Source organism: Echeneis naucrates, chromosome 10, assembly GCF_900963305.1.
Source record: "Echeneis naucrates chromosome 10, fEcheNa1.1, whole genome shotgun sequence".
Taxonomy (NCBI): Eukaryota; Metazoa; Chordata; class Actinopteri; order Carangiformes; family Echeneidae; genus Echeneis; species Echeneis naucrates.
In genome coordinates, this window is record NC_042520.1 from 16,995,183 (window position 1) to 17,016,208 (window position 21,026).

Sequence of the window (21,026 nt, forward strand, 5' to 3'; positions counted from 1 at the left end):
TGTTTGTGGATTATGTAGATCCTGGAGCCCTTCTCAGTGAAGTGGCAGGCTGTAGCGTGTGGACTATGTGGTGTTGTATTACTGGCAGAGGGACTGACTTGTGCATACTGGCCTAATGACATAGTGACCACATTTACCCTGCTTCTGAAGCATAATTAGTACTGTTAGATTCCAGCAGAAACAGTGACGCCTGTCAGTGGCATGAGCACAAAGCTAAAAGACATAAATCAAAGGGAAAAAAAGCCATGTGTGCGCTGGTGGAATTCAGCTCACATGCTAACAAAAAATAAAACACACAGGCAGAGAAACAAATTCACAAGTAGAGACAGATGCAAACACAGACAAATGCACATATAAACTCCCAAGCTGCTCCAAGTAGTTATTTATTGTCTCAGGCAAAAATCATTTCTCTTATAAAGCAGCGCTGAAGGGAAAGGCAGATTTACACAGACAGGTCAGATAAATACTTCACTGCTCTGCTAATGCTGGATTTTTATCTGCCATTCTCAAGAGGGCACGTGTAAAATTGCAGCATCTTTGTCTCTGCCTCTGAGGATCTGATTGGGTCAGTCCAGCCTCCCTTTGGATGCCATTAGCCCCCATCTCTTAACCTTGGTGTTAATGACATCAACCTGTACCGTGCTGCTCTTCTGCTCTCCAAAGGCAAGCAAGAAACTGGAGAGAAAGAGAGGGAAAACGATAAATAATACGAGGAACAAAGTGAAGGAGAAAGAAAGTGATATTATGGGGAGAGACAGAAAGAAAGACACAGCACAGAAAAAGTGGGGGTTACAGGGAAGGGGAGCTTCCTGTAGCTATAGCAACGGCTGGTACGCTGGTCCAATCACGACGCCAGTGCCTGGTTGCTAGGGAGAGATTCCAGCGAAGAGAGAGGGGAGTGCTGCAGGCGGCGGCGCTCTTCCCCGACAACTCTCCAGGATCCAGCATAGATGACAGGGATTATTCCTCCGCTTGTCTCCCTCACGCGTCACCATCCTCTGGGATTCTCACACGCTCATGCCCTGCCTGTTGTCTTTAAATGTGTATATGGGTGGGTGTTTATATGCCATGGTAAGTTGGAGACACTTAGATGTGCAAGTATCTGGCTCAGTGAAGGAGCGATTTTTGAATGATAAAGAGGATTATTAAGCGACAAACCCCTGCTGTGTTGAACTAACACACTGAACTGAAACATCTTTACATGGAACTCGAGCTGTAGAGAATTTTTATTGCATTTTACGAGGTCCCGTCTCTTACTGCTCTGTTGTTTCTGCGTGTGTGATCTCATTCACGCCTATTTTCCCCTCAGCTGACTCTCTTGTCTGCCCTCAGAGGGTTAAAAGCTGAAGGCCTCAGCAGCAGGGCTGGTCTGCTGGTATGAAGGGACTCCACTGGGCAACCATCTGTCTCCATCAGCAACTGCAGCCAAATGCGAGTTTAACCCTGTCACTCATGCATCATTTCTCTCTGCTTTAGCCTTCAGCTTCCTCTCTCTCTCACTCACTCCCCCCTATAACCACATCTTCACAGTTTTTATCTTTTTTTTATTATTGTTATTATTATAATGGCCCATTTCTCAGGATGATTGTGTCCCTCAATCAGGCCACCACTTTGGAGCAGATTGAATTACTTCAACAACTATTGAATTTATCTCTTACAAAAGATGTACAAGCATTCGTGGTCCCCAGAGAATTTATTCCAATGAATCTGGTGAGCCACACCTTCCAGTGTAACCAGCTATTACTTAGTTTACCTGCACTTTGGTACACAAATTCATGCTAATTAGATGATAAATCCTATTGGCTAAGTTGAGCTACTGATATTTGCATTGGTGCCACAGCCAGGGGACAGTATACAGTTAATTCATCAGCACGAAGACAACGTTTTGCAGCCAGTTGTCTTCCCCATGCGGCGCATTTGACTGACTTAATGGATACTTAATCTTTCCAGCTATTCCATGGATTACCACAAAATTTAACATTCATTATTCATCTTGGATACATTTTTACTGATGTACAAGTTTTCCTCTTGCAACAGCATCAGCTTTTTATGCAAAAGAAGCAAGACCTTGAGGTCAGACTGCCATGACCACAATGATCTTTACCACAGGATGTATTTTATTGACCATCACTGTTCGTCTGATGTAATCATCAGGCCGAAGTTTACTAAACATTGGTTTGTCACCTCATTTATCAAAGATGAATGATATTTACATCTGTCTCTGTTGTACTCTTTCATGTAAATCAACTTCTTAAACGGCATGATATTGTATCATACTGATAGACTAATACAAAAAAATACACGTCAGTATTGTTATTGTCAGAATGTCAGTATACTGTCATTGGCATTTAGCTCAAATTAAATGCAACTTCACAGAGCTTCTAGTGTGGACTTTTGTTTCTCTCCTCTTCCTCTTTATGTTCCTTCCTGCAATTTGGCACAACTTGAGAAAACAGATTATTTACTCTTGAAGTGTTTCCTCCTGTCAAAGGGGCTCAGATCCGGTGGACAGGGGGAGGGCAGAGCAGCCGGGGCCCCACGTTGTTAGTGCAGATGCAAGGTTGAATAGGTGAGCACCGCCCCTACTGAAACTTGCTTTCCTCTTAGCTAGAATATCTGTGGATGCCGTTATTGTGATGTAAAACAACAACAAAAAAATGTTGACAGCAGCACTAAAACAATTAGATTATGCAGCGGGGATACTTTGATGTACTGTACAAAGCATGTCCATTTACTTAATAGCACATTATGAAGACCTAACAGAAGCTTAATGAGCTGGGGGAGAGAGGGGAGACTGTAAAAGAAAAGGAAGGTTGCATGGAGGTGCAGTCATTGTGGCGGTGAGAAAAGAAGGTGCAAATTGAGATAAAGCGGAGACCTTGTGCTCACAGCCACTAAGATTTGGAAGCAGTCTTGAAACGGAAAGACAGAGAAAAAGAGGGAGAGGAGGAGGCGGGGATGTCGGGACTATTTTGGAGTTCCGGCCCGGGCCGACTTTGAGAAGGGAATTTTAATTGCGTCTGTTGGCTGGAGATAAATACCCAATCACGCAGACCCCCTGTGGGTGTCTAATCAGTGTAGTTCTAATGACCACAGCTGCAGGCACCAGCCTACATGCTAACCTCTAATCACTCGATTTATAATCCCTGGATGTTAACTTCCTATGATGCCAGAAAAGAGACATATGAAGGAGAGAGGCAGCGTCTTTCAGTGTCTCTAAATAAAGTGCCATTCAGGAAAAGATCATAAAATTAGCAAATGGATGAAGCAACGTTTTTAATCAAATTTTGTCTTGCCAAGCTGATTGTTTTCTTTGTGAAATTATATTTTTCCCCCTACAAGCAGCAAATATACTTTGCATTAACATAGGAACTCTACACAAGTATGATTTGTGTGTGTGCTTTCCCACGAATCACTACGGTATAAATCCCCAAAGACTGTTCACGAGACAGTGAAACAGACCAGTCCGGTTTAATGTTGGCGGTATTTCACTGCTGTATTTATGGATGGTTATCCGCATTATGTGGGGCTGGTTGTGCGGCTGTAACCAAAATCTTTCTTCTGGGAGCCAAGCGAAGCCACGACTCCGCAGCAGCAGAGACACCAAGCTCTAACCCAACTCCACCCACCGCGATGGCAAGTACAACATGTGGAGAAGTTCAAAGTCTCTGCTTGGTGGTTGAGGCTGAAATGAGAGAACTTGAAAAAACAGGCCCAAAATGTGGAGGCTCCTTTAGGGAGGTTCGAAGAATATAAAGTTGCATTTTTTTTGTTGCTGTTGCTTTTGATGAAAGAAACATTTTACATGTTGATGACTTAACAAATACTCACAATCATATGTTGAAAGTGATTCATTTGAGACTACACCAAATACCGAACAAGTTTTTTGTGGAAAGCATTTACCTCCAAACTGGCAACGTTCCATGGTCTCACTGTCTCTTGTTATATTGCATTTGTAGCTTAAAATTTAGCGAAAAAAGGGTGCTACTTTTTTCAACAAGTCAAGAAAAACTGAATCCTTTCATTTGCCATTCTTAATTGGAAGCACCTAGTTTCCTTTGGATAGTCGGCTAAAATATGAAATGTATTTATGATCAAGTCTGATTAATTGTGTTGTGAAAATTTTGTGCACCATTGTGTGCGTTTCCACATTCTGTTGTCCCATTCTCATGGACACCATAACCTCAGGAAATCTCTTCAAATTGGCCACAAATGTCCAGTTGGACTCAAGGATCAAGTGATTTGATTATGGTGGTCAAATTTCGCATTCACAGTGATCTAACATCTTGATGATGTCTGTACCAATGCAAAGGAGCAGCGGCTCTACTCTGAGCTCCTCCCAGATGACCGAGCTCCTGACCCTATCCCTAAGGGAGAAGCCAGCCACCCTTCTGAGGAAGCTCATTTCGGCCGCTTTTACTCGTGATCTCATTCTTTCGGTCATGATCCAGTTCTCATGACCATAGGTGAGGGTAGGAACGAAGATTGAACGAAGACCAAGAACTTCGCTTAAAAGAAAAAAACATATGAAAACATATATGAGGGTAAAATGAGGTGAGGGCATTTTCTTGTGATCGTCAAATTTCGACTTTGCTGTGAGATCATAATATTCTTCAAAGTCACTTCTGGACATTATTCAGTGCAGTCACTCAGGAAGATGAGAGTGTGACCTTATTATTCAGGATGTTATATTTCATAAGGACTTATTTGCAGATGCAATATAGCTTCAGAATATAAATAACAGATAATGCTTTTGTGTAATTTAAGTGAAAACTTGTCTGCAGTGTTTCAGCCTTTGACATCAGTGATGTTTTAACTTACACTGTGACATGATCATACCGCATGACATTTAGTATTTACAGCCACCAGTTCAATCACAACACCACTACGGCATCATTGCTACTGGGACCCGACTGTCTCTAGGGCAACTGTGGAAGGTTTACGTCTCCTATGGCAACTGAGGAAGAGGGACGTCCTTTGCACTCATCCAGCCAATCGTCCAGTCAGAGGAAAACTCTGTGATTAGCCACAACAGGTGAACCATCCAGGCGGCCCATCCAATCTAGCCTGAGCATGACCGGTCTGCTAGCTGTGATTTGGCATTTGTATGTTAATGTAGTGCATGAGGCTAATTGAGCGGATTGCAGTCATTTGAAAATCAGTCAGGGAGCAGATTGGAAAGCGAGTTATTTTGAGAGAGAGAGAGAAGAGGAAAAAAAGATAACCAAAATGTTAGATGTGAATTATACAACAATGTTGCTTTCAAGGGTTAAAAAACATTGTTTCCATGAAATTGATGCAATGGACTTTTTTTCCCCCCCTTGGCAAGGACCTTAGTAGATGTGGAAATATTTACTCTCCTTCTCCCATTTTCCATGAAGGCATCAGATAGGTTGTGTTTTTGGTTTCTGGTAGGAGCCGTAGTTAGTCTGGTCCAAACTGCAGCAGAGACACGATTTGAAGCACTCCACCATTGTTTTAAAATTATGTTGGCACACCCCCTCCATAACCACACACACATAAACACAGTTTTACAAACAGAATAGATTGATCCATCCTTTTTGTGTCTTCCTCCACATCCCTCCTTACTTCTGCACTTCTGCCTCCTTGCATTGATGCCAATGACCTGTCATAATGATAAAGATCCATCATCATATCTCACCACACACACTGTCCCATTTCATCATCCTATCTCTGCGTACACACCGTGCCATCTCATCAGGGATGGATTTATGTGTTTCCATCCTCCTGTGGGAGCTGAGATTGTTTTGTTTTTAAGTGAGGGCCCATTGATCTTTTATTACACCATTAAGTCAATATGCTCCACTCATAAACAGCTTGAGATTAAATGAGCCCCTTTGAAGGGTTTATGTGCATGTGTGTGTGTGTCCATGTGTGTCTTTGAACTCTCAGCCTGCCAGCAAACGCTGAAATCTGGTGGCTAGAGGGAGCCAAGTGTATCTTGTCTGTATAACATGATCAGTATGGAACATTTATTGACAGTTTGTTGTTGGTATTCAGGACACTTAATTCCACTACAAGCAGAATGATGATTTATTCTGTTTACTACTTTATTTACTCCTTTCATTTACTGGCAGTGTGAGAGCCATATTCTGGATCACCGGTGTTTCCCTGTAGATTATATTTGTGCTATTCCATGCTGTGATAATGGCCAGTGGTTTGGTTTTAGCGGAAGAATTTTTTTTTTTTTCAGGGGTAATTGTTCCTGTGTTATTTTGAGTAAATCTGTTGTGTAAAACATGCAGATTTAGCTTTGGGCACATTTTTATGAATACTTCCTTCAAATTATCTCAATATTGAATATAACAATCTATTAACCTGTTGTATTTTATTCCAGGTAGCAGTGTGCACATAGAACTGAGTTGTACTCTTCTTTTTTTCTTCTTTTTGTACTTACTTTTCCTAACTGGTCTGATTTTTAGCCCCTCTGCTTTCTACCGAGATGTTGAGTGTCTGCTCTGTCTACCGGGAGCGGCTTTTTAACGTCTCTGATCTTACCTCTTATCCAAGGCTTCCTGTTTCACTGAGCTGCAAGCTTATCAGGAAAATCTGAGGGTTTCTAAAGAAAGAATCTACCTTTCATGGCTTAAGAAAAGCACAAGTCTGTTAAGTTTTTAGGAATCATTAAGAAGCTCTGTGCTCAGTAAAGATTATTGTGTTGGGCCACCTTCAGCAGTTGGTCATGCCCATCTTTCCTTCTCCCTGTAGTAACATTCAATCTTGAACAATCTGAAATTTGGTATGCCTTGTAAGTGTAAAGACTCTCAACTCAATACAGAAATAGATTTAGCAATCAGCTAACTGAGCTCAGCATGGAAACAAAACAAAGATCAAATAAATATCACATATCAGCCCCAAAGGTAATACATCTGCATCCTCACACCTCCAAAGGTCACTAACACTGTGTGGCTCAAATGTTTAGCTCCTGCAATTGGTGGCAGATCTTCTTGCCATCGGATGGAATCACACTTTAGTTTGCAGTGCTAAGGGTAAGATAGCCAGTCTCTCTCGATCACAACAAGATGCACTTTTTCCCTAATTTAATGGACATAAATTATTGGTTGGTGCATGTGTCATTTACAGCTGAGTTGTTACTATAGACAGCATGATGGTTGGAGTTGTGTTGCAATATAATCTGTATAATTACAGTGGCAGTATTACTGTAGGGATGTAATCAGTGGGTGAAGCATATAATACCCTTGTAGAGTACCAAGTTCAGCAGTGATGAGGCTTTACATTCTCTCTGCTGTTTTCAACATATATTCTTTAAACAACTAAAAAACATGCCTGTTCATTTATGAATGAGTGTGGAAAGCACAGCATGTGACCTTCATCAGTGCCATGTGTGTGTCAGGTCACAGTGTTTTTTCCCGGAGACTACAATAACTGTCAACTCTTCCTGTTGGTAAACCGCAGAGACTGGCCAGAAACCAGAGACCAGCAACCACACTGGCCACTGATCCGTGAAAACACCTCTTAACTGTACTGTTACGCCCAGTGGCATTCACTGGGTGCAACATTGTCTGCTTAGGATATGCATTATAAAGACATGCACACACACAGGTACACAAGCTGAGCACTCTCCTTGTAGGTGCCCACCAAATCATTTCTATGTGTTCTCCATCGGTATCTAATAGGTTTGCGGTTGATGTTCCGATGATGCTGGGGAGTAGCAGTTTGTTGTTTTGTCTCCTTCTTCACAGTCTTTAGCACAAAATGACTTTTCACTGATTATATCATTATATTCCCATCAGAGTAAATTGGCTCACCTCTGTCTGGAGCTGAATAACTTCCCCAGTAGCCATGTGCAAAAACACACACACACACACACACACACACATACATACATACATACAGCACAAACAGTAAAAAAGGAAGGTGCTCAGACAGAAAAAACACAACCCACAATGGCTGTTAAATAGATTTTTTTTTTTTTGAGGTGTATATATATGTATATATATACACAGATTACATACAGTACTTATCATTTAGAGTATTGTTTTAAGTAACCTGCTCTCGAATATTATTTCCCTCTGTTCTCTCCACAGTCTGTAACTGTGATCTTGCACGATCTGGCTTCTTCCAGAAGAAGGGCGAGTACATCTGCACAGCAGACTATCAGCGCCTGTATGGTACACGATGTGACCGCTGTGACAGCTTCATTACAGGAGAGGTGGTCTCTGCTCTGGGACGCACATACCACCCCAAGTGCTTTGTCTGCAGTGTTTGCAGGTATAAGTCAACACACACATACACACACACACACACACACACACATCTCCCATGTGTAAGGTTAGATTAACACATATGGTTGGACAGCAGACAGACAACATCAACATGCTGTTTTATAATCTGCCAAACGTAAGTCAGATGTTCTCCTTTGCTGCTAAATGCTTCACCAAGATTCTCCTTTTGGCATGACATATGTTATGGCAGTTTGCTCCATCCTGTGTCTGTGCTGGGACAGAACAGACACAGGATGGAGCGGTCAACCCAAGCTCACAGCTGTCTATATGCACATTAAGTAAACCCAGTGTAGCATTTATTTGGAGCTGTGTTTCAGGCCATATGATGAATATAAATCCAGTAACCCTTCTTTTAGCTTTGGTTTGTTCATTCCACACACACGTGACTATGTTCACAAGCTAGCAGCAAGCAGTTTAGCAGGGTTAGGATTAGAACTGTGTGATTGAACCAAAACATTAATGTAAAACCAAACAACCTGAAAGACACAAAAATATTTCATAGAATAAAGATAGTCTCAAAACAAGCAGCCGTTTTATATATAGTCATTTAATCCATTGCTAAGATATAGATATTAATATGAGCTGGTTTAATGTGTATTAATAGCCTAAAATATTCAGAAAATACAAAGAGGAAAGTCTCTAATTTACTGGAAAACATTACTTTGTCATGATATAGACAATGTACTGATACTGGTGCAGCCATGTTGCCCAGCCTGCTCCACTTATAGCTGTGCACACTGTTCTTTATCAGCTCTGTACTGTCAGGAAGCACACAAAGGAGGAGTAGCCAATTAGAGAAGTCCAACTGAGAATCCCAAGCAGTCTATCGTTTTTACTTAGTTGAGACCCAACTCCATGAAGAAAGCTGACCTGGTGTTTCATGCTGTTAGATTTAGTAGAGGTAGGCCGTCTCTCCTCTGACCTCCATCAGTGCTTATGCTAAGCACCTCCTGAACAAACTAAGAGTGAGTCAGCATCCCATTAAGCTCCTCTTTCTTTCATCACGCCACTCCCCTTGTCGCTCTCTTTCTCTTTTGTGTTTCATCATAAAAATGCATTTTCTTTGTTTATTTGCATAATTATTATTATTTTTCATCCTGTTCTCCATCCCCATTACATAAGAACAAGCTTCCCCTCTCTCCCTCTAGGAGAGAAGTGCTTGTCTGTTGTTATTTATCTGCCTGACATTGGTTGATAAACACATGGTCATATCCAGGCGCCATGGGCAAAAAAAGACCAAACTGACACCAACTGGCCGGAGATGGCCAGGGGAGCATTTCTGGCACAGCCATGGATGTGTGTGTGTGTGTGTGTGTGTGTGTGTCTGGTCAGATTATGTAGAAGAGACAGTGTGAAGCCAAAGGGTGAATCGCCTCTTTCCTTCTCCATCTGCCCCCTGTCACATTGCTCACAGACTTTTCTTTTCTGCCTCTTTTTTCTCATCCTCTCCTTCCTGCCCCCTCCTTTCTTCACCATCCTCATTAATCCCACCATCATCGTCCTACTCTTAATCATCATCAACATGCCATCATCTTCCGTTAAGTTTCCGTTCGTTCCTTATTGTCTTTGTCATCGCATCCTTCGCGCTAATGAAGGCAGACTGCAAGTTTCACTTCTCATTTTGTTTTTTAAAAAACATAGGAGATCAAAGCCAGAGGGCACGTTGCTAAAGCCCAAAATAGCTTTACTTCTGTGGCCAGTTTAAGATAGAAAAAAAAAAACTTGCATTAAATATGTAAACAGGGTAAATTTTTAAAACACAGAAAAAGGCTGACAAGGCAAGAACGTCTTGAGGGAGTGAGAGCAACACACAGGTAAAGACAAGGTCAAACCCAGACAAGCACACTTTTCTGCACCAGCACAGCATTTTGTGCACTCAAACTGGGCTATAGGCTGCAGCAGCTATGACCGGACACTTATACATGGCAGAGATTTAGCCTGCAATTCTTAGAAATGGATACAAATACAAACCTTGACCTGCTCTATGTTTAGCTTTAGTTCAGTATAGCTCATCAAACGCACTCTGTGCCAAGGTTAACTATCTTTATTAATTCAGACAGACGGATGAATTTAAAATTCAACCTTCATGAATAATGGGTTTTATCTGTTTTCATTGACTTCTGTCCCAATCAGTGTTTACCAGGCCCTTTGTTGAATAATTTGTGCATTGAAATGTCTCCACTGGCTCGTCCCTTCTGCTCATTTGTTTGTCTTTCAGTTTTATGCATGGCTGTTGTTATTTTTATATAAAATAGATATAAGATATAAAAAGATATAAAATCACAAAGGAGCAAGCCTAGAATACTCGATGTGCCAGTTCACCTACATATTCAGAGGGAAACAGTTGTAAAATACGCTCAGCTTCCAAGAAACATACGTCCTTGGACCTCCACAGCTGCATAATCCCCATATATTGCACAAGGCCTGCTCAGTGCTTAACTCTGTAAATCTATAAGTGTGTACATGGATGCACAGCACTTCTGTGTGCTGACTGTGAGCCCTGCTGGAGACTAGCCTCCCTCTGGGCCTGAGCTCCGGCTCCAGTCCGCAGCAGGGGAGTAAAAGGATTACTGCCGTCTATGTCTTTTAAACAGCCTTCCCTAAGCCTTTTAGCTTCCCATTCATCCTCCCATCCTCCCCAGTCATAAAGAAATCAATCCATCCCCTTGAAAAGCAGAGGGAACAGAGGCAAAACAGTGTAAATTTAATTTTGTTTTGTCTGTCTGTGTATTTACTCTTCTTTCCAGTAGTGTGGTTTTCAAGCAACAAGGCAATAAACAATGACCTGGTGGCACCAGTTGTGTAGGCAGTGAACTGGGTGGACAGACTGAGAGAAAGACACAATTAGTATTAGTGTGCACTCCACACAGTCTCCCTAATAAGTTTTTATTCTCACTGAGAGAGCCAGTTTTCCTTTTAGAAGCCTGTGGCAGCGTCACATTATCGGATCTTTAATCACAGAGCAGCCAGGTGCTCCCGCAACAATCAGTGTGCTATTAACCCATCAGCACAACTGTTTGCAAATGTATTTTCAGTTTCATGGCTACCGTCAGTCTGTAATCACCTTTTGCGTCAGCAGGATTACGGCCTGTCTGTCAAGCAATCATGTTCCTGCCAGCAGCGATTTGTTATTCCAAATACCTGCATACCTGGATGTGAACTAAACAAATCATTCTGTCTGCGCTTGTTTTCTGGTTTTCTAATTCTTTCTCACACTATTTTACGTTTTCTTCCTCCCCAGTAAACCCTTCCCCATTGGAGACAGAGTGACGTTCAGTGGAAAGGACTGCGTGTGCCAGCAGTGCTCGCACACACTCGTCAAGACAAATGAACCGATCAAGATCCACGGGCCCAGTCGTAAGTCCGGCGTCTGCCTCACTCTGTCCGTTCTGCTTAGGGCCACCCAGCGCTGCAGAGCACCAAGGCTAGCGCAATGTGTCCATGAGGCCCATTTAGCTCATTTAGGCTAATCAAAAGCCTGTCAACTCTGTCATCTGACCTGTCGAGCTGATCTGCCAGCTGAGAATTACACAAAACAGATACATCATTCATTCATTACTGTCAACTGTAAACGTGGAGAATGGAGGATATGGTGTATTCCTTGCGCATCTGGTCTCATTTTCTTTTACATAATTAACTAAATATATTGTGTTACTATACAGAAAATGGCAAATTATGATCTCACAACAGAGAAACAGTGATTGATAGCAAACCATTTGTTATGTGTGACACGCAGACAGCAGGCTTCTGCTCACTGGCTGTGCAGTATTAACAGATGGTAGAGAGGGAGTGACTAAATGTTCGTCTCTGCTAACTCCATCCAGGAGAATAAAATCCAAACGACTCCCCAGGTACATGCTCAGCACTCCATCTACTGAGCAGGCATTCGTCAGAATAGAGTGAAGACACTAAATGTAATGCACTGACTGTTACAGATTGTGCCACCTTTTTTTGTGAAATAAGCTGAATTTTAAAGAATGTAAATTTCTGCTCGCTGTGGGCAAATGGCAAAAATGCATTTGGCAAGGCTAACATTATTATTTTGGAGATTTTTTTAAGGCTAGGAACACTTGAAATAACTTGGAAGAAAACATAATGAATTGAAGTAGGCTTATTTATGCACAGATCAAATCAAATCAAAACAAATTTATTTCTATAGCACCAAATCATAACATTGTTACATCAAAGCACTTTACATATAAAGTACAGCTAGACTGACCTCTTTACATAATTATTTAAAGAGACCCAACAAATGCCACTATGATCGAGCACTTGGAGACAGTGGCAGGAAAAACTTCCTTTAAGAAACAGAAACCTAAAGCAGAACCAGGCTCAGTGAGGGCAGCCATCTGCCTCCACTGGTTAGTTTAAGAGTCGTGATGAAAATGCAAGCAAAAATATTCAGATGTAGAGAAGGTTTAAAGCCTGGAAACACTAAATGGGCTTTAGTAAATATTAGCAGTTAATAAAAATAGAAGAAATGATGGAAATAATTAGTAGTGGTTAATGATAACTAATAGTAAATACTGCAGCAGCAGGTGTTGAGCAGGATTATCGAGCAGAGATGATTCAACACATGCAGGATGAGGACAGGGAGACAGAGGAAAGAGGGGACAGTATGTCCAGTATGGGACAAAACAAAGTTAGTGACATGTAATGATGTGATATACATTAGGGGTGGGAGTCTTTTACTATCTCATGATTCGATTCGATTGTGATTTTTGGGGCTACGATTTGATTCATAATGATTTCTGCTTCAGTGTATAGATGTGCAAAGGATCCTCATGATCTACTCCAGTCTGCTTTACAAGACAGAATGGCAAATGGAGACATTAAAGTGTCTTTTTCACATTTATTAAGTTTTAAACATTTATCCATGCTATCCATGCTAAAGTATGCTTGGATTGAATTGTTGCATAAAAGCAATGTCACATATTGTTTAAGTTACAAAAAAGTCTCTTTATTTAATAAAATAAAAGAACACAGGTTCCTAATTTTGCAAACCTGCACACGGTGTCATGTCAAGCTCAGTCTTCCTGGGCATTCGGTAAATAGGGCCCTATAATATCCGCGATCACGGAATTAAACATTAAAAAACGGAATTTATATCCAGTATAAAAGACTATCTGAGTGTAGTAAATCTATAGTGTTTGATTTCTAGTCTTGACGCCACACATTTAAAGACTCCATCTAAAAGTAAGTCTACCCACCAGCACCTCTAAACCTCAATAATTAATATGCTGCAACTAGTTTGTTTTACCATTTGAAAACCTGAGATTCAATAATCTGTGAGAGGCTATTTTATGAAGCAGAACAGAAGCAGATTCGCTCTTTCTCCTTATTTCTGGTCTTAATGCTAAACTGAGCTAACCAGCTGCAAGCTCTGGCTTCACATTTAAAGGGCAGGACTAACACTGAGATCAGACTTCCCCTCTAACCCTCATCAAAGACAGATGTGAACATCTGACCCATGACAAAATAGATATGCATAAGCAGTTTTCTGTCCTCTTTGTTGCAGGGTGAATTTTTATGTACAGCACATAAATTTTCCCTGCCACAAGTTCTGTTATGTCATTGGAGATGATGTAATTCCAAAAACATCCAGTGGTTATAAGAGGAGCCGTACAATGAGTCAGTAGAAAATCAGCTGTGCACAGCAGCAGTGAGCAGCTGAGAGCCTCAGCCCTATCATCACTGAATGACAGCTAAGATTTATTTAGACTGCGGAAGCCTAACTCAATACGCTGCAGTTTATTTTCCACTGTAAAACAGTTTGTGCTGGCTGACAGGGCAGAGGGGAGTGTTGCTGTGTGCCTCCAGGTTTCTCTCAAGGCCAGCAGACTGGGTTATAAAAGGTTAAACTGAATATCTTTCAAATGGAAACAAATGGAGCACTGACCTTTTTTCAGCAGTTTCAGCACTCTGCACCTATGTGTAATATGCAGCATCTGTGCGGGCATGATTCTTTTGGTGGTCAATAACATCTGCTGGGGTGTCTCATATACAGTGTATCTGTGTGAGAGAGAAAACAACAAACAGAGAAGTTTGAGAAAGAGTTACACTTGAAGGGGATTGTTGTTGTTACAGGGATATTTGCTTCCTGGCTCAGTCATGTTTAATGGGGCTTACAGATGAGAGGACTCACAGCCCTGCAATATGCTGCTTTAGACTGGCTATTGATTGAAGAGGTGGTTGTGCCAAAGGGGTAGAAAACTACACTTGAAACGCAGTAGGTCTGTAAAGATCTCTAATTACACCCTGGCTCACTGCATTTCTCTTTGCTTCTCTGTGCTTCCACCTCCCCTGTATTTCCCATTTTCTGTCTCTGCATCCCTTCTCTTGCTCCTTTCTCTTGCATGCTCTTTTTTCTGTCTGCAGACTGCGCTGGATGTGGAGCGGAAATCAAGCAGGGTCAGTCCCTCCTGGCGCTGGAGAAACAGTGGCACGTCAGCTGCTTCAGATGTCGGACCTGCAACATGGTGCTCACTGGAGAGTACATCAGCAAGTGAGTAGTGTAGAAGAGGGAAAAATGAAGAGGGTCGCAACATTTTGTTGCATGTCTCACTCAGAAAAACCATACAAAGCAAAAACAATGCCTTGCAGTGCCCCTCATCTAGATTTTCTCTATATTACAGGGATGGAGTGCCATACTGTGAGGCAGATTACCACGCCCAGTATGGGGTGAAATGTGAGAGCTGCAGTCGATACATCAGTGGAAGAGTTCTGGAGGTGAGAACGATCCAGATTTCAACAAGCTGCTCAGAAATCTGTCACAACACCAACATTCAAATTGCAAGTTGACTCTGGCAACTGAGCGTAATTTTGTGTTATCAGAAATGAGCAGTTGCATTTTATCCTCAGCTCTCTTTAAGCCCCACTGTGCTTTAGGGAGAAAGCGACTTAAAATTGAGCGAGGGAGGCGGGTGATAAAAAATTTTGTCCTGCCTTACGAAGCCAAAACAAATTCTGCTGCAGTTTGTTAGCACAGCCAAACTCAGGTACATATCTACTACTTCACTGTTTGCAAAGGCCTAGTTCCACTAACAGGAGAAAAGAAGATGGATTGAATCATAATGATGCATAAGGAGTTGAGAGGAAAAGGGGGTTATAAAAAGATCAGAGTAAAGAGTGAAGTAGGAGAGACGGAGAAAACAAACTGCAGTGATAAAAATGCATGTCCGTTACTTGCATTGCTTACTCTAAAGTATTTTTCAAAAGAGGTGGAAGATGGAGAGCATAGGAGACAAAGCTGAAAATAATTAGGGGAGTGATAAAGTGCAGATACTAATTAAATGTTTTGAAAGAGTCTCCAGAGGGAGTCTCGTGTCATCGGGGATATGGAGAAGGGGAGCGGACTTCATAAAATTTTGCCAGACGCTCACATGCACTCACGTGTGGAGAGACACACACACACACACACACAGGGTCTTGTTGTCCCTGTGCTCCTTTAGTTGTCAGAATGGATGGTGTAAAGTGCTTTGTTCCCGACTGTCAGCTTCTCTGGACTATTTATAGACATGGGTACATATCAGCCTTCATCTTCGAGTCTCCCATGCTCTCCCACTCTCTCTTTCTCTGTCTCTTCCTCTCTGAACATGTGATCCTGTCTCCTGTCAAATAATGATACACTTCCTTAAAATGCTACCATGCAAGTAATTTGATACACAGGAAGTCTAATGAAAAGGATTTACTTCTCAAATATACCGTTTACGTCTGAAAGTTTGTTTAGTCAAATGATTTCTAGTTTCAGTCACTTAGCAAAATTGCATTTCAACAAAAACATTTCCATCAGTAAAATCTCTCTGCTGCTGCTGTTGTTCTGGTAAAATCTGTCATTATGGCCTTTGTGGCATTACCTTTTTATTTGAGTTGCTGAGCATTAATTCCACAGAACCAGTGATGTTCACAAATGTGTCTGACAGAGACATATTGTTAATTATTCTTGCAATAGGTAAAGGAGTGATGTCTATGACTATCAGGAAGGTCTAAAGTGTGATTCCACAGACACAAACAGGTTATTAAACTTAAAACCATATTCTGTCCTTTTGTCTGTCTTTCATAGCTGTTGAAAGACAGACTATGTCTTTGTAAAGGCTACTGTTCACTTATATTTATTTATTGATTGATATTGAATTGATAGCACAGCATCATATTTAGTTCTTGTTTTGTGAGCAGAAATTAGATTCCACCACTGACTCTCCGTCTTCTTCCACCCTGAAAACCCAGATTGTTGTGAGATGTCTCTTGAGGTCTTGCTTCAGTCCATCCTTCCAGAATTAAAGGCTGCTGGTTTAATGAGTAGCTTTAGACAAAGTGGAGACAAAAAGAGAGGAAGCAGGAGACAGAGGGGCGTAAAATATTCCCTTTTCTTCTCCTCTTCTCTGTGCTTCCTCAGCCTCTCAGTTTCCCAATAAATACAGCAGGCTATCAATGCGACCAGAGAAAATGGGGCCTCATTAGAAATGGTGGCAGCCCTTGCTGAGTTGATACCTTACAAGCACAGTCAGTAACTGCTGCTCAAAAAGCTGGAGACGGATACATTACATCCTCTCCTGGCTTTGCTTTCAGAGGGAGCTGAGACCGATAGAGCAGGGATTGGTTAAAATGCAATTAATTAAGTTCACTGGTATTTCCATGAGAGAGCACAATTGACAAAGTGGCCTGATTTTCTGCAGATCATATAAGATGTATGTTTGATGAGAAGTGGGAAGAGCCTGAGCAGTGTAGTTTAACGTAGTCCCGCACACACCTGCACATGCATGCAGGGTGTGTGCAGATGAAACAGTTCAAGTCTCCTTGACATGGACTACATGTCAGCAGTGCTTCTATTAATAGCAAGTCTCTAATGATGTGTCAGGGCAGGCAAAGGTGGCGGGACAGGGCAATGCTTTGTTGTAGGCCAGTGCCAAGACGTTGGACCGGGAACTGAACTAGATTGATGGACGGGCTCAGCTCAGTGACATCATCCTGCATCATTTCATGTGGCCATTTCATCTGTGCCATGTGTGTCTGGTTGTGTTCCCTCAGGGTGCTCTGAGTGTCCAAGGACATGTATCACACTCTTGTGTCCTTCACTTACATACTTCCTTCTTTTTCTCTGTTGCACACACACACACATACATATATTCCACCACTCTCCCTCATGTGACTGACCTACAGGGATCTTTGCTCTAATTATGGCATGGAGGAGAAAGAGTGGTATGTGATTGCTGCATGTTCATGAAACAGCTACAGGCAATACAATTATGTCATAATACATTTTGAGTCCATTGGTGGTCAGGTGATATACAGGAGGAAGCATATGGAGAGAATGACCTGCACAAGCTGTGGGCACTTTAACACTCCGTTCAATGTGATAATTGCTCACCTCCCCTCCTCCTTCCTCTCATCTCCTCCCCTTTCTTGCCCTCTCCTCACAGGCAGGGGGAAAACACTACCATCCAACCTGTGCCCGATGTGCCCGCTGTAACATGATGTTCAAAGAGGGAGAGGAAATGTACCTGACAGGTGAAACTTGAAACCACATCAACACACTGACATATGTTCATAAACTCACATATTCCATTGTATATAGATGAATACATGGCATGTGGGAACATTCTACATGAAGCTGTCTTGTCTTTTGCTCTTCTTCAGGATGTGAGGTGTGGCACCCATTATGCAAGCAGGCAGCAAGGGCTGAAAGGAGGCTCAGGGTGAGACAGAGTTTGATATGAAAATGTTAGAGTAAAATGAAGCCTGTGATTTCCTTGCTGTGTTCTCGCTCACCCCCGCTCTCTCTTTTGTCTCTACGCTTCACAGCACAGACGCCTGTCAGAGACCTCCATCTCTCCACCAGGCTCCTCGGTTGGTTCTCCTAGCAGGGTTATATGTGTAAGTAAATGATGAGTCTGCAGCTGTCAGTCACTTTTAGCTGCCACCAAGCTTCCCCTAAAAGCATAACTGCTACACCAGAAACACGAGCACTAGCACTAGGTTGGAGTGGTTCGGCACTAACCAAGAGGCTGCTCACTCCCTTGGCCTGTTCACTTGTCTCTGTCCCATCTATATTCCCATTGGTCATGTGGCATGAGTTTAAAATATGTGAGAAAATGATCTTGTTGTCAACCGTTTAAACAAGAAATTACATTAACACACATATTGAACTTCTTTAATTTCCCATTTTCTCATCACAAAAACAAGTTTACTACATTATTTCTCTTGTAAGCATCGATCACCATCTTAAGTCATCTATGCACAGAAAACCCTGATATGGTGATTTGCAAAGCAGAGAAGCCTCTAGATTAAGTCAGGGTAAATCTATACCTCTAAAATCTGAGAACTACAATAAGTGTCGCGCATAAGGTGTCAGATGGCAGATCTTCAGTTGGCCCAGTCTGAAGAAAGTGAACAACTGGTGGATTGCCAAAAAATGTTGTTCAGACAATCATTGTTCCCAAGTTTCTGATGTTTTCACATTAAAAATCAGCACCAGCAGCAGGTGAAACCTCCAGTAACATCCAGTAGATTGTCCTTAAGAAAGGAACTTAGGCAGTGTGGGTGGTCGAGTGATTAGCATGCATGCCATGTGATTGCAGAGTCCCGGGTTCAATAAGACCAAGGGACCTATGCTGCAGGTCTTTCCCCTCTGTCGCTCTCTCCCTGTTTACAGTTGGCCTCTCTGTCAATTGCTGTCAAAATAAAGGCGTAAAAAGCCCTAAAAAAAACTTAAAATTAAAGGAAATTAAATCACAAAACGTCAACATGCTTCAGTGGCTATGAAAATTTGTGTTTTATCAAATCTGAGACACACTAGCTTTTTACTGTCATTTGTTCTGCATAGATTAAAAAGTTTGAAGAAACTTTATTTGGTGTAAACATACATCATTTTCAGTGATAACGCCTCGATAAAAGCTTTTACTTTTTAGTACTTAAGCAAGGTGAGAGATAGATAGATAGATAAACACATATGATTACTTTTTTAAACCCAAACTTTACAAACATATGGCAACAAAACATGTCCCAGTTTTAAGAAAGCCATGTTTTGACATACAAATCAACAAATTGGTGCTACATATGATTGTTACATGGTTGTGTGTGTGTGTGTGTGTGTGTGTGTGTGTGTGAGAAAGACGGGAGGCCAGTTGGAGAACATGCCAGGTTTCTGTGAAGGTTGTCACTTTGTGCACTCCAGAGTTGGACCAGTTCCATTCGAATACAAAGCCTCACCTTGATGGAATAGGGTCCTACGGGGCTCCTTGGCAGCCCTGCTCTATGTCGGCAGTATTAGCATGTCAAGGGGCGTCTGCATGCAGGCAAGAGTCACCACTCTCTGCTCAGCCCCACCCTGTTCTCATCTTATAATCAATGACCTTTCTGTTTATGGTGATGGATGAGGCAGAAATGCAGTGTAAGCATGCGTGTTGTCTACACCGTCTCCTCTCCCTCTCCCACTCTCTCTAGCTCTTTTTGCTTCCTCTGCTCTTTCTCAGACACATTGAGATCCTGAAAGTGAACAACTTACACTGTTGTCCGGTTTTGAATGTACTTCTGGTGAGCATACACATGCATATACTGTTATGTGCATGTGTAGATGCAGGTGTGCTTCGTCAGCTCTTTCTCTGCTCGCCACTGCATGACCCGCTCACAATCATTGGTTTCCATTCTGCCTTTGACACTGTGAATGGTCCATGTGGTTGATGTTGAGTCTTGCTGTTGCTGTGCTCTGTCTTTGGTGGGCGTATGTGTGTGTCCTCTCTCCAGGCCAGAGTGGAGAATGAGATCCTAGCTTATAAGGACCTAGCTGCACTGCCAAAGGTCAAGGCCATATACGAGGTCCAACAGCCAGACCTCATATCCTCCTCATACCAGCCCTACCACAGATACACCTCTGATGACAGGCTAGACACTTACAGCTATGGGGAGGTACTACTGCTACACACTATAGACCACTGGTCTCATCACTGGTCTGTTCTCAAAAGAAACGTTTCCGTTTTTAGCCTTCAGTGTCTTCAGATCACATCAGTCATACAGTATTTATGTTTAAATGTTTGTCTTAATTAAGTTAAATAACTAAAAAGCAAGTAAAGTATTAGACAGTATAAAGCCATTATTATTATTATTATTATTTAGTAGTGGTAGAAGTAGTAGTAGTAGTACTGTTGTTTTTATTATCATTGTTGTCGTATTTGTTACTATTACTTGATTACAAAAAATTGGAAATTTGATTGGAATTGGAGATTCGAAAATACAGTTTTCTGATAGTCAGGAGTTTTTGCCTTTTTCACTTTATATCACAAGAATCATTTATATGCCCTAGCCTACACGTTTTTTGTTTTTTTTTTTAATATGTGGGTCCTCAAATCAACAGAACTTGTGATTTCAGGACTTAGTAAAAATCTGCCAACCTTTAAATCTCACTAACAATGAAAAAAATAACGGTCTAACATCAAGCTTTCAACTTTTAACATGTTGAATATAACAGCGTATTAATTAGTGAACTTGAAGAATGTGGCTGCTAGCTGTCACTGTGATCCATCCAGCTAACACCACCAAAAGTTTATTTTCTGTCAGTCCTGTTAGTGAACATGACATATGATATACATTGTTTGCTTCTTTACAGTGTAAATAATGTTTCTTTTCTCTCCACTACTGATTCTCCAGTCACTTGGGACACTCTCTCCCTATTCTCAGGTAAGTATTCTTCCTCCCAGAATAAGTAGTAGAGCATTTTACAGCAAGTTTAAACAAGTGAGCTGCTTTCATTTTGACCTGCCACTG

The 21,026-nt window shown here is 41.7% G+C and overlaps 1 protein-coding gene across 2 annotated transcripts in view; it reads left to right on the forward strand.

The window, feature by feature from the left end:
- The window catches only part of ablim3 (actin binding LIM protein family, member 3), a 43,194-nt gene that overhangs the window by 13,142 nt on the left and 9,026 nt on the right, over positions 1-21,026 (forward strand). The window contains exons 4-12 of one of the 2 annotated variants that reach the window (XM_029512348.1): positions 8,070-8,253; positions 11,509-11,624; positions 14,646-14,772; positions 14,903-14,996; positions 17,687-17,774; positions 17,904-17,962; positions 18,069-18,140; positions 20,010-20,171; positions 20,910-20,939. In XM_029512348.1, the coding sequence (XP_029368208.1) occupies positions 8,070-8,253; positions 11,509-11,624; positions 14,646-14,772; positions 14,903-14,996; positions 17,687-17,774; positions 17,904-17,962; positions 18,069-18,140; positions 20,010-20,171; positions 20,910-20,939 (932 nt within the window). The remainder of the gene's footprint in view (positions 1-8,069; positions 8,254-11,508; positions 11,625-14,645; positions 14,773-14,902; positions 14,997-17,686; positions 17,775-17,903; positions 17,963-18,068; positions 18,141-20,009; positions 20,172-20,909; positions 20,940-21,026) is intronic. The other variant, XM_029512349.1, reaches the window with a different exon arrangement.